This window comes from Oncorhynchus gorbuscha, linkage group LG23 (genome assembly GCF_021184085.1).
Source record: "Oncorhynchus gorbuscha isolate QuinsamMale2020 ecotype Even-year linkage group LG23, OgorEven_v1.0, whole genome shotgun sequence".
Lineage (NCBI taxonomy): Eukaryota > Metazoa > Chordata > Actinopteri > Salmoniformes > Salmonidae > Oncorhynchus > Oncorhynchus gorbuscha.
The window spans coordinates 52224791-52238603 of record NC_060195.1 but is presented as its reverse complement, the minus strand read 5'-3'; the positions used below and the strand labels follow the sequence as shown (position 1 = coordinate 52238603).

Sequence of the window (13813 nt, the reverse complement as noted above, 5' to 3'; positions counted from 1 at the left end):
TAGAAATTAAAATGCATTTTAAAGAAGTACCTACAGCGAATCCGAAAGCCGAGGCACTGTGTCTCATGAAGGAAACAGCTGGAAAAAAAACGAGAAACAAGTTTTACTATACATGAAGAACATTCATACATGAAATATCAGTGGTCCTGTTGTGAATGACTTGAGAATACCCGTTGTACACCAAACACTGTCCCTGGAGTCAAACACTATTGGTTCTCTTTTAACTACTTTAGCTGCACTTGATTGAACGTCTGCGACAATGGGACCAATAGAATAGTCCAAAAAGTGCAAACCCCACCCATCTGGCTTTCCAAAATAACAAGACAGGCTCAATTAAATGCTCAAAGTAATTAAACCCAGGTCTCATATGGCGCAACTACAACACTTAGTTATATTCAGCAGGTGTAGTAGTAAGATATGTAGTGCTAGCATTCAGCATCCACACCAGAGTCAGTTCACAGGGTTGAGTACCCCACCAGTGTGTACACAGCTGTTTGTAATGTAGCCTAAGACTCTGCGAACACACACAACCTTACCCCAGAGTTGAACTCCAGAGTGATTACCATATTCAGGACATGACATAATGGAATTCAAAACACATCCAACCCCAAACCGGAGGGATTACCCAGCACTGAAGACTACGCAAAGTCCATACTAAGGCAGTCCAGGCTAATGACAACTGGCTTTGCTTTCCAAAATAATGGCATTCTATTCCCAATTTAATGCACTACTTTTGACTAGGGCCCATAGGGCGCTAACCGGTCCCTCAACGTCAACAAAACCAAGGAGCTGATCGTGGACTTCAGGAGGTCGCAGAGAGCGCACGCCCCCATCCACGGGGGAAGCAGTAGATAGGGTGAAAAGCTTCAAGTTGATCGGCGTGCACGGCACAGACAACCTGAAATGGTCCACCCACACAGACTGAAGGTGGCGCAAAAGTGCCTCAACCTGAGGAGGATGAAAAAAAAAAGTGCATAGCCCCTAAGACCCACACACTTTTAAAGATGCACCATTGAGAGCATCCTGTTGGGCTGTATCACTCCCTGGTACGGCAATTGCTGTTAAATAGCCAACACTAACCAGCCTCCACCAAATACCATCCCCTGATCTTAGTCACTGTTACTAGCCTGCCACCACCCGGTACCTTTCAAGACCACTGCCCTATGTTCATAATCATTGAACAGTGGTCACTTTAATAATGTTTACATACTGTTTTACCCACTTCATATGTATACACTGTATTCAAGTGGCTGTGGATTGCTATAAAGAAAAGGCATTCTGTTATTTTTTGATTGAAGGTTAAAAGAATGGGCAAAACGAGTGATCAGTGCCAAGCGCGCCGGATCCAGTACCTCAAACGGCCGCCCTCCTGAGCTTTTCACACACACGACAGTGTGCGACAAACAAAAAACATCCAGTCAGCGCCAGTTCTGTCAGCTCGTTGAGAGAGGTCCAAGTAGAAAGGCAAGAATGGTGCAAGCTAACAGGCAGGCCACAAAGACAAATGGCACAGTGGTGTGCAGAACGGCATCTCGGAACGCACAAATTGGCGATCCTCGTCACAGACTGGTTAATTGCAGCAGACAACCACACTGGGTTCTACTCCGATCAGCTAAAAACAAGCGGCTCCAGTGGGCAACTGCATGATGCCATCGTGTCCGCATGGACCAATATCCCTGTGGAACCTTGCCGACAAAGAATTCAGGCTGTTCTGGAGGAAAAGAGGGTCCGACCCTGTACTGGATGGGTGTACCTGAAACTGCAGAAATGTAGATATTTTTTCCCACTGGCCGAGACACAATGCATTGTTTTTACAAATTAATTATGAATTCAAATCTGAAATATCTTGGGTCAATAAGTATTCAAGCCCTTTTTTAGAACAAGTCTAAATAATTTCAGGGGTAAACATTTGCTTCACAAGTCACATAAGTTGAATGCTCATTCGGTCTGCAATAGTGTTTAACACGATGTTTGAATGACTACCTCATCTCTTTCCACTACAGTACCATTTTATTTAAGAGACCAATCATGATAAGAGACCAATAAGGCTTTTACTATTCTAGGTAGCGTTCATAAAGGAACCAAACAGAAGAAAAGACTGAAACAGGGAGGAACTACCTGGACTTGTCCAATAAGAAACTATCATTTAAAAATGATTTAGCTTGCGTGTCCTAATGAACAAGACCCAGGTTCTCTTTCTGAAGTCCTCCTGGGGTGTAAAGCCCCCATCCATTTATCCATCTAAACAGTGACACACAGTGGGTGACAAACAGAACTTTCTGGGTCATCCCAGTCCATGTCAAACCTCCCACCCTCCACTCCACGTCACAGTGACAGAGGCTGGCACATCACCCTGACAGAACACCAGCCACACCGAGAACAGAAAGACTACACCCGAAATGATACCTTTTCCCCATATATAGCGCACTTCTTTTGAACAGGGCCCATAAGGCACTATATAGGGAATAGGGTGCCATTTCGGACACAGCTAGGGTCTCCGTGTGACAGAACAAATTAGGTTAGTGACCAGTCGTTTACAAATGAAGGCAGAAGTGATCAATTCTCCTCACTTTGTCAAGCCAGATCAAGTGTCGCAGAGAAAGGGTTTAAGAGGGCTTAAACCAACGCAGCGCAGTAAAGGCATCCATCTTAGTGTTGTCACATTACTCGTAGGTATCATGGTGTAACAGGAGTCACACTGATTAAGTAACAGTACCGCTTACTTCCTCAAGAGCCCATACTAATATTCAATGTTTCTCAATATGCATTCTCCAAGGGCGTTCTCTTGAGTACGTTCTTGTGAGGATGTGTGGAGAATGCATAAAAATGTACTTAAAGAAAATGCAACGTTCATAATTATCAGTTATATGTGAATTGTATTAATCAAACTGGCCAACTAGTTTTACATGTAAAAAATAAAAATAAGACCTAAACAAATGTTAAAGGTAAATGGCCAGCGTTAGCTACAAATTCTTTGTGGGTGGCTAGCTAGCCACATTGACACATTTTGTCAGTCTTGGCACAGAGGTTATTCTATAGAGTTAAACAAACCAACATTTACACATTATGGTTAGTCAGGCATCATATGAGGAGAGTTAGACAACTTCTCATTCCAATGTCCGAGTTCTCACGTCAGCTCAAAACCAGCCGCCATTGACTTCAGGACATTTTGCGTATTTTTTTTAGGTGGTTGCGTTATATTACGTCAACACTACTGGTCATATTTCAGTTGAAGCTTGCGTCGATGCATGCTTAGAAATATGTACAAACGAAGAACACATCTGAGAACTGCCCTCCATGTTCCATTTTTCATACTTTGATTTTGACTCATACGCCGACCTGTCCCGTGGTCCAATTTGTGTGCTCGGAGCATATTGAGAAACCCCTCGTCTCAAACACATGTAACTTACCTATTGACATGTCTTAACCAGCTGCACCACCAGAAAGCTAGGAATTCAATGGCTCAGGCAGCAGTATGAGGTTGAAGAGTTAGTTTAACCAATTCATCTTGTTTACGATGGGGGGGTAAATGTAAGAGCACTCCATTTCCTGAGGAAAACAGTCCTATTGTTGGAAACAGCCTAATGTCACATTGGTTTACTTTCCAAGCTATAGCACACCGTGACAACACTAATCTCTGTATGATCTCATACATGCACATCTTTGTCTTTCTCTTCCGCCCTCTGGCGCTATCTCCTCCGGTCACCCAGAGTTAGAGACATCGGAGCAGATGGGAGATGTGTCACTGTCTCTCCGGAGACCTAAGTCAGTCCCTTTCCACATTATAGACGAGTTCTTTGGATCCTCAACCACTCCAGATTACTTCATTTCTGTGTCAATTCTCTTTTGTAAGTGTCAATGCAGACAGGATATGACTATGATCAAGTCCTTTGAAAGGGATCACAGATCTGACAGAAAATGCAAGCGTTAAGATATACATACCCATGTGAAATGTCCAAGAGAACACCATCTCACAGTCACAGGAAATATGTCAAGAGAGGAGAGAGTTTTGAACAAATATGCTAGCTCTGCCTAGGTTTTTAAAGGAACCTTAAGGTACAAATATCCTATATGGGACAGTGGGCAGAGTCAGAAAATACACTGGACAGAGTAGCTACCCAGACAGACTGTTGCAGTAGCAGTGTGGGGGTTATAAATAAATAGAAATAGCTGAGGAAGCCAAGCATGAATGCAATATTACAACCCATGTGTTGTGATCTTTGTGTTTGCTCTGTTAGTTCATATGTTAGTTCATATTCCTTGCCACTGTGATATATACAGTAAGCCTAAGGCAGAGACAAGACAGAGTGGCAGAATAAATTCAACAACAACTTTGTTTCATCACAAAACTGGAGAGCAACATCTGTCCACAAAGCATATTGCATGTAACAAACAGTTATGACCTACACCATGGTCAATCAAGTTAATGTTTCCTACGTTTTCAGACTACTAAATAACTATTGATTTAGAACCACGGAGAGTTACCAGTCACGAATAAAACAGGGGCTGCCTCCACTATTCCAGCACCATTTCAACTTTCTCAAATCACCTATGCTTAGTCTAAAAAAAGGTAGCTAAAACAATTTCGTCCAATCAACGTAAGCCAAATATGATGTGGTTGTCCATGGTACTGTGTGTATAAGTAGAAAAGAAACATGTTGACTCACGATACTTGTAGAGAAACACCAATGCCAGCCTCCTCTTTTTCATGTTGCCGAAATTGTCTGACTGTCATAGTTGGCTACACACTTAGCTGGCTCATCGTTGCCCATGAAAGAAACTAGTTAACATTAGCTTACTACATTTAGCTACAAATTGAACTTCATCCTCTCAGGCCAGGGGCACAATGTATGAATTTATGGTTGGATCAGAATCACCATTATAATCATAGGCCAGTACAGAGAATTAAGTAAAACCACAAGTCCAAATCCCCAACCATGGCTAATTTAGGAAAGGAACCATTTTAGCTAGCCAGCCACCAGACAACAACAAAACAATGCGATGCAACAATTCCAGTTTTTTTTCTGTCAATGATGTTTGGTTTGTATTGTGATGTGACTGGTGTGAAGCCAAATCCAAACTGGCTTCTCTTGACACTTGTTTGCGCCAAGACCAGTCACAGTTGAGCCCACTCAATTTAGTGCAACATTGACTGGCAATGATTTTTATTTAAAAATCAAGGGAGGGCAAGTGCTCGCTGGATGCCCTTGCATTCAATGCTACAGGGGGCAACAATGTCATACTCATTTGGACCAGACAGAAGAAAAATTAAGAAATTAAGAAAAACAGACCAAATATTAATTTAAATGTCTATTGGTACATTTTTGGGGGAGGCCTGGCATCAATGAATAACACTCGTGTTGGGGCCAATTTTTTAGACTGCAGACTCTTTGGGGGCTTGCGCTCCAGCTTATAGACGCGCACAGTTCTGAATGCATTAATAATGGGACGCATCTCCCCCAGTCTCTAGTTTAGATTGTTCCTTTTTGGTTTGTTTTTACTGTGCATGTGGCCTTGAAGTTCTATATAGCATCTCAATTGTATGTCTGTGTGGTTGGGTGTGCGTGCGTGCATAACTGCATGTGCGTACGTCTGTGCATATCACTGTGTCTCTGTCTCTCTCCAGGGTACACAGAGCGACGTTATCTGTATTCAGGGTGTGCCTCAGGGCTGTAAGCCCTGGCATCGATCGCTCAGCCACCATCTAGAACGGTAGGGCACTCCCACTCAAAACACAGGGAACAGACAGCATGGTGACATGTGGCTGGTATTTCACTAAACCCTGTGTTTGGTAATGTGATTTGTTGTGAAATTGATATTCAGGGTACCCAAAAAGCAGTCAAAGGGAAAAAAATGTATTTGTAAAGCAAACCAAGGAAAAGCTATTGAAATTCAAAAAGGTATTATTTAGTGTAATCCAACAAGCACAACACATTTTCAAAGAGGGAACACACACGGCAATTGTGGAACCGGATTATCCTGCGACATCAACGAATGAGGGGGCAGGAAGAGCGAAACAGAAGCTCCACCTGGAATCCACATTGTCAAAACAGTCAGAGTTGAGTAAATTGACAGACACACGAGAGAGAGCGATTGGCCTCAAATGGAATGCAAATGAATCTGCCATTTGAGACCCGATGACGTGCCACTAAATGTTAATTGTATCCCGAGGACGATGTGAAGTATCTGGGAAATTTTTGTTCCTACATCAGCCTGGATGGCGCACGTTTTCTTCCCTACCTCCCTGCCCCTTAAAACCTGTCACAGATGACAAGCAGCTTAGAAAATGCCATTTCCGTAGTGAGATTTGACTGTGGTCAAGTATCTTTGAAATCACATAGACTCAGGAAGCAGAGGACAATTTAATAACACAAGCAAGCTAGCTGTGCTTTCCATGTTGATCACCTTGAACACATCCCTATTGATCTGCGCACCAAGGAATCTATTTGACCCAAGGCAAATGTATTTGTGCAACAGCACGCATCACTGAGAATTTGCACAAAAAAACAAAATAAAAAATGGTTTGCATGCCCCAGTTGCCATCGTTCAGGTAGACATCTACAGTACAGAGAAAGACCCTAGGTGCTATAGATATCCATAATAGCCAATTACTTTTCTTACATAGAAAAGACACTGATGATACAGTGCATACCCAAAACATCTGTTTTGGATTACACACAAAAATCCAAAAAGGATCGCAGAGCCATATTGTCCCATTTAATCTCAATGTCAAATAACGTTAATTATTTAACCTACACCACTGTTGTGATAATGCAATATGATCAATCAATATTGGCTTTCATTGAATTCAGAACTGCGAAGGGGTGTGTACATGTGGTTAATGTACAGTACAAGTCAAAAGTTGAGAATGCCAAGAGTGTGCAACGCTGTCATCAAGGCAAAGGATCTCTAATATAAAATATTTGATTTGTTTCACTTTTGGTTAATACATGATTCCATGTGTGTTAATTCATCGTTTTGATGTCTTCAATATTACTCCACAATGGAGTGGACAGCTCTTTTCACCCCCAAAAATGCAAATGACATAACATTCTCAGTCCCATTTGAAACGTCATGACCTAACCGACTTGGAAATATAGTATACAAGCATGTCTCGTGAACTGTAATGAGAAGGGTTGACATTCATACACTGGCTGGGGGGAAAAAAGCTGATTCCATACTCGACACTGCAAGCCCAAAGCACAACACGAGTCATCTTACCCACATGGGTCCCATCCTGAGGTAACCTTATGGAGCTATATCACACAACAAGAGATATTGTGAGAACTATAGAACGTATTGTATTCTAATACAAAACAGAGAGATCTGAGCTTTTCAATAACTATTTGAACATGCTTTGTTTGCTTTATTGTCAATCTGATGATGTCTGTAATGTTACATGGAGGATAGTTGAACAGAAACAAACTAGTAACAGTCTAGAAATAACTCCTTGACCCCCAACAGAATTGTGTGCTCGATTTTATACACCTGTCAGCAACAAGTGTGACTGAAATAGTCCAATACACTCATTTGAATGGGTGCCCACATATACTTTTGGCCATGTAGTGTGTTTAGTAAACATGTGCAATATGGTATGTGTACAGTATATTATGTGTTAGAGTAGATATACCCAAACAGCACGCCACATGTTATTGATAAGTCATAAGATTTGAAAAATTGACAGGTTCATCAGAGTCTAAAGGGAACTGTTGCATAGAAAAATCATCATCAGGAAGACATTGCCTGGTCCCAAATCTGTTTGTGCGGTCTTATCAACACAACAGAAACAGATCTGGGATCAGGCTTATTCCCTCAGAGAGAACAAAGTAACGTATGCTCACTGAAAGCTGCTACTGCCAGGATCAGCGTCACAAAGATGGAAATCCAGGAGACCCACAGCGCTTTCTTGCGGTATCTTTGAGCTTCGTGGGGCTTCAGCCTCATGCTGCTCTCCAGTAAGCCTGTCAAAAGCAACACAGTAATAAGCAGGAGTGAGATTCCAGAACGCTTTTAGCACTCATATCCTAATTTGTCAATTGCATACAATAGACTTATGATTATCTACGTGCCATGAAGATTCCTGGTTTCTGAAACAAACAAAAAAAAAGAAGCAATGCAAATTTGAAGGAAGTGATAATGAGGTCCTGTGGGCCATCAAAAAAAAAAAATTCTAGACATTAAATCAAGTTGGTCACTAGCTGATCATAAAGTCTAACAACAAGAAACTATTACCGTTTAAGAACCAATTGGAAGCAAACAGAAGAAAAAACCTACCTGAGTGCAAAACTTTTTCAGTTTGGAGTAAACGGTTTCTGTTGCGAAATGTTTTGCAACAGAATTGTCATAAATACATATAGTCAACTAAAATGTGTTTTGAACAAGGTTAATTGCATATAGGAGCTAGAGGGTGTGGACATTTTCATTTTGGAGTCCGCATGTAGGCTATACTATGATGGTCATTGAGACTTCTCAGACGCATTTCTTAGATGTGTAGGATCAGTGATGGAGTAAGTGCCCTGATATTATCAAGCAGCTTGTCTGTCAGTGTAAAACTAAATAAATGTGTTATGGCTGCCTTACTATACCCCCTTCAAGTAAAGTCGTATCCATAATTGTTTCAGGTATCCAGTCTGCTAAGAGACAATGTATAATGGAAATTCGAGACATGCTGGGAGTAGCCCATAAGCGTTCAGAGTAACACAAATGCATTGCATTGACAGTTTAATTTGTGGAGATATTTCTGCTAAAGTAGCCTAGTCTAAGTGTAAATAGTATGCGTATTCTATTTTTGTTTGATTTGTCATAGATATCGGCCTACCTTGCCCCTCCACGCTATCGCTAATTTTCATCTCCTGGTCCATAGTGAATTTAGGGTGGCTGTTGATTTTGGGTGACAGTTGATGTGTCGGGTCGCACTGGCCGTTTACAGTCGACTGATCGACAATAATTGGATCCGGGATGGTGTTCGCCCGATCTGAGGCTGTTGAGTCCGTCATTGTTCTAATTCGCGGTTCCAATTAGGCAACTCCAAAAACGGTTCCAATTAGCACAGGATGCCGTGCGGTGAAACACCACTTGCCATTCATTTCAATGGAAGGAAAGCTGAGAGTGCCGGGTACCTTCAGGCGGTGAAAAATATAAACTTTTCCCAACTTTATGCAAATAACCAGCGGCGACCGCTGGGCGATGACCAATCATAGGGAGCAGTTCCCATGACGAATTTGACGCTATGCGTCCCAAGGCTGGAGACTTTCTTCAGCGAAGATGGCTGACAAAAATACTAGAATGGATTCGAACGTCATGACGAATCATGCAAAAAAATGTACAGTTGACAGGAATATGTTAGTTAATGTAGAGACAAACGATTATGCATATTTTAATCATAAAGTTAATTTTCGAAAATCGCGATTTAGCAAGCTAGCTAACATTAGCTGGCTAGCTTTATGGGTGTTGTGACGTGAGTATGAAATTGTAATTCTGGTTGTTGAATGTTTTAGGGACTCCTGAAACAACCAGCAAACCAGGCTGTCGTCTTGTGAAACAGTGAATGTAAAGAATCTAACTAGCTAAAGCATTTACTGCTAATTGAATGTACACATGTTTAAGTTTGCCTTGCTGATATTTTCCATGCAATGCATATAAATGAAATAAAGTAACTAGCGATGTTCTTGCTTATTGTTCAGTGGAGGATAAAAATCCCTGTATGCTTCTGGATCGGCTATCTAGCCCTTCTATGGACACACACGTTTGGTATACATATTAGTTCAGAACCTAGCTATGAACCTCATATCATAGCCAGTTGTATCAACTTCAAAATAGTCTGAATGGCATTAATGAAGCCTATGGATTGAGTAGAATATAACTATAATATAAAGGTGCAGTTCATGTATGAATGTCTGAGATTATTTTTCAGTCATATCCAATACCAGGAGTATCAAATTCCAGTCTTTGAATGATGCTGTGTCTGCATGTATGTATTACAATTATACATGTCAACAGTGTTTACCAATCTTGATCCTGGGACATCAATGGTTACACATTGTAACGAATAGACTAGAAACAGGATTTAACTAGTTAAAGGCTGATTTGTAATTCATATATACAGAAATAGATTTTTTTTAAACAGTTCACTACAATTCCTAAGCATCATGTAAATACTCTACAACCAGTTCATCTCTATCTGCCCGTTATCTGCATTGATCTGAAACACAGGATAGGTGTGGCATTTCAACCAGTAGAGAATGTGAAACGCTTTATTGAAAGAAGTTAATTATCCAAAGGTTATAAATACATACATTACAAATATTATAAATACAAGTTCAATCTGTGGTGTATTATAAAAACATGAAGGCGGTGAGAGAGGTGTAAAAGACAGGGAAAGAGGTAAGAACATAGGAGCAGGGAAGGCAGCATATGATTAATGATTAGTGCTATCCAAATATTCTCCCAGTTCATAACAATTACATAAGTGTCTAGTCGGCACGAAAGTTGAGGTGGCGATGATGGGACGGGGTTGGCATCCTCTCAAATAAAAACATCTGCAGGAGAGAGACAGCATGTTTAAGTTTCTGTTTTATTCTAACATTATCATAAATCAAGAGGTGAAATGCAAAACTGACCTTGGATCATTAACTCTGGGTCTACTGCATCTCTTATCTGTATTTCAATGTAAAGCATCTCTTTAATAATACTTCCTGTTGACCTGACCAAGTGACCTCTCACCTCTGATCATGCTGTGCCATCTATGTAGCCAGTTCAAATGTGGGAGGGTTTCACCGACACAGCTGATGTAACCTAGAGGATTTAGGGAGAAGAGGAAAAAGGGATGAAGTGAAGGAGAGAGACTTATTGAGAAAATCGCTCTGGATAAGAGCGTCTGCTAAATGACTTAAATGTAAATGTAAAATAAGGTAATTAAAGAGACAGTGTTCAACAGGAATCTGTGTGAGGCTGCAGATACTTTCTGCCAAAAAAACATGAGTGGACACACGAGGGCAAACAATATAGCGTAGTTATAGAAATAATGAAGTGTCTTACTATTCTCCATGGTTGGCCCTCTTGCCTATTCTTTGAAGGTTGAAGGAGCCACAGTTATACACCTGAGCCTGTTTACTGCACAACACAATCCAGCAATCAGATTGATACATGAGTGTAGGTATGGGTTATAGGGTGTCTAATTGCTCTACATTTTTTCAATATGGGTGATTTTAAAATAGCCTGTTTTGTTTTTGTACAGACATCACACCCTTACCTAAACAGCATCCTAACCTTAGAAGTAGAACTCAAAGGGAGAGAAACTGGAAATTGAATAACTGCAATTGACATAGCTAAGTAAATGGAAGACTACTCTTATTGCAATGTGAATGGCTCTTAAAAGAGCCTTTGGTTGTGCATAGTGTAGTCTATTGTGTTGCCAGGGAACAGCACCATCTTCGAAGGAGTAGGAGGTGAAGATTTCCCGCACACGGATTGCCTCTCTTGCTGTGTTGTTGTACCCCATCCTTGAAACATCCTGCAGAGCAGCAGACCTCTCCTCTGGCACACGGCAGCTGCATATCCCCTCCTGGTCCTCATGTCCATCCTTATGAAGTTATGCAGGACACAGGTAGCCTTCACACACCCGAATTCCTCAGTCCCAGATGGCCCTGGTCACCCAACCGTGCCGTGCCCTACACGTTAACTGTAGGTAATCGCTTTGAATGAATCTCCAGTTACAAGGTATCTGTAGGAATATGGAAGACAATTAATAATGTAATTATTAGTTTTACATCACCAGATCATTGTAGATTACTAAAGTATAATATCCCTGATATCAAATCATGATAACATTGGATCGATAGAGGCATGGCCACACATTTGTGCATGTGACAATAACAGGTTCATATCAAGGATAGGGTCACAAAAGAATACATAAATACCACTTGAAGCTTGAGGATGAGTTGATCATTTGAATCAGCTGTGCAGTGCTAAGACAAAAACCAAAAATGTACACCCCTTTGAGCCCCCAGGACCAGGACTGAGAACCACTGCTCTTCATTGGGACCTCTTCATATAGACAGGCTTTCATATCTGTAAGGGATTTCCTCCTCTTCTCCCGAAGAGGAGAGACAAAAAGGATCGGAGGACCAATATGCGGCGTGGTAAGTGTCCATGGTTCTTTTAATACGAAATAGTACACATGAACAACTGAATACAAAAGCAATAAACATGGAATGACCGAAACCCAAAACAGTACCGTGTGGTGAAAAACACAGACACGGAAACAAACACACAGTGAAACCCAGGCTACCAAAGTATGATTCTCAATCAGAGACAACTAATGACACCTGCCTCTGATTGAGAACCGTACTAGGCCGAAACATAGAAATACCCAAATCATAGAAAAACAAACAGACTGCCCACCCCAACTCACACCCTGACCATACTAAATAATGACAAAACAGAAATAAAGGTCAGAACGTGACAATATCTCCATTTATGAGGACAGAAAACCTCACAAGAAACAGACTTCATTATAGTCAAATTACACCACACTGAATATTATGTTACTATTATCTCCATCCTTACTTCTAGGGACAGGAACTACACAAAAGTGCCTGCCTTATCCAGAATAGCCTACTCTCTCACTGACAGTTGGGGCTGACGTTAATGTCCTGTCACCCTCCACCAACTAGCTAACTGTCACGTTCTTTCAAAATCGAACCCAGAAGCAGACCAGGACAAGGAGAGTAAGGAAGAAGGTGAGTATTTATTTACAAGTGAATGTGAATGGGTAGAATCCTCCGACGACCAGGCGGGAATGGGGTAAATGATCCGGGTGAGTAATGTTCATGACTAACGATCCGACAGGGAATGGATGTCAGGTCCGGGCTTATGAAGAGGAGAGACGATGATCAGGACCAGGTGTGCAGATAGCTGATGGGATACAGGTGCGGGTAATCAGAACTCCCAACTGGCTACATTGCCCGGCAACCAGACAGGGTGCGTTCCAGAACGCCGGAAAAAAAAACACTCCAGGACAGAACACCGGCAAAAAACAGACTCAGGAAACGCGATTCGTGACACTAACGTAAACTCACTCACTTTTGTACATCGCCTTGGTCCGTACAATTTACCTTATTTTAGCGCTCCAAAAACGTAATACTTCCAGATCAACTGTAATGTCAATACCATTGTAAAGCACAATTTCTCCCCTTTCCAACATAATCAATTACATGACCCCCACGCTGCCCGTTTCTGCATAATTCAAGAAGACAATGAGCCCCGTCAGGTCTTTTTAAAAATGGCGGGTGGGGAAGTGAAACTAATGCGTGATAGTGAGAAGGAGAGATGTCTTGTGGGAAAATTGCTTTTTTTCCCTCGATCTGTCCAACTTATCACCTTATCGCCTCTAAAATGTAAATAAAACACTATAAAGAGTTTATATAATGTGTCATTACATACCTATTTGAAGGTTTGTGACGAATTTGAATCAGGTTTTTAGGGCAGCGCTAAAATGATCTTAGAGGTAAACAGCCACTTTGAGAATGATGATCGCATGCAATGATGACGCAAAAAATGAGTAGGTACACTCCCCCCCCCCCCTTACTGTCCATTTCTTGTTTGTAAAGGATGAGAGAAGTGCTACACCTGGTGGAGAGAGATTGTAAGACAGAAATAGTTGCTTTATGCGTGCTGTACGTTACGGCATGACTGTTATGCAGGTGAATGAGGACCCAAAAGCGACTTGGCGAAAACAGAGTCTTTATTCCAGTAAAGGAAATAGGCAATACTCCTGGACAATCAGAGCAGAAAACAAAACATAAAAAACTTA

At 41.4% G+C, this 13813-nt stretch overlaps 1 protein-coding gene and 1 long non-coding RNA gene across 2 annotated transcripts in view; both read right to left on the bottom strand.

Moving 5' to 3' along the window:
* LOC124011288 (transmembrane protein 163-like) overlaps window positions 1-9101 on the bottom strand; it is a 45111-nt gene extending 36010 nt beyond the window's left edge. Inside the window, exons 1-3 of the mRNA XM_046324511.1 lie at window positions 8819-9101; window positions 7842-7961; window positions 35-78 (exon numbers count right to left, since the gene is read on the bottom strand). Coding sequence (XP_046180467.1) covers window positions 35-78; window positions 7842-7961; window positions 8819-8996 — 342 coding nt within the window. The 5' untranslated portion in view covers window positions 8997-9101. The remainder of the gene's footprint in view (window positions 1-34; window positions 79-7841; window positions 7962-8818) is intronic.
* A 1257-nt stretch (window positions 9102-10358) lies between these two features.
* On the bottom strand, window positions 10359-12245 carry LOC124010515. The gene is made up of 5 exons (XR_006834459.1): window positions 11919-12245; window positions 11428-11722; window positions 11038-11112; window positions 10723-10794; window positions 10359-10538 (listed from the first exon to the last, which is right to left on the bottom strand). It is a non-coding gene; the product is annotated as an uncharacterized LOC124010515 (long non-coding RNA).
* Window positions 12246-13813: the final 1568 nt, after the last annotated feature.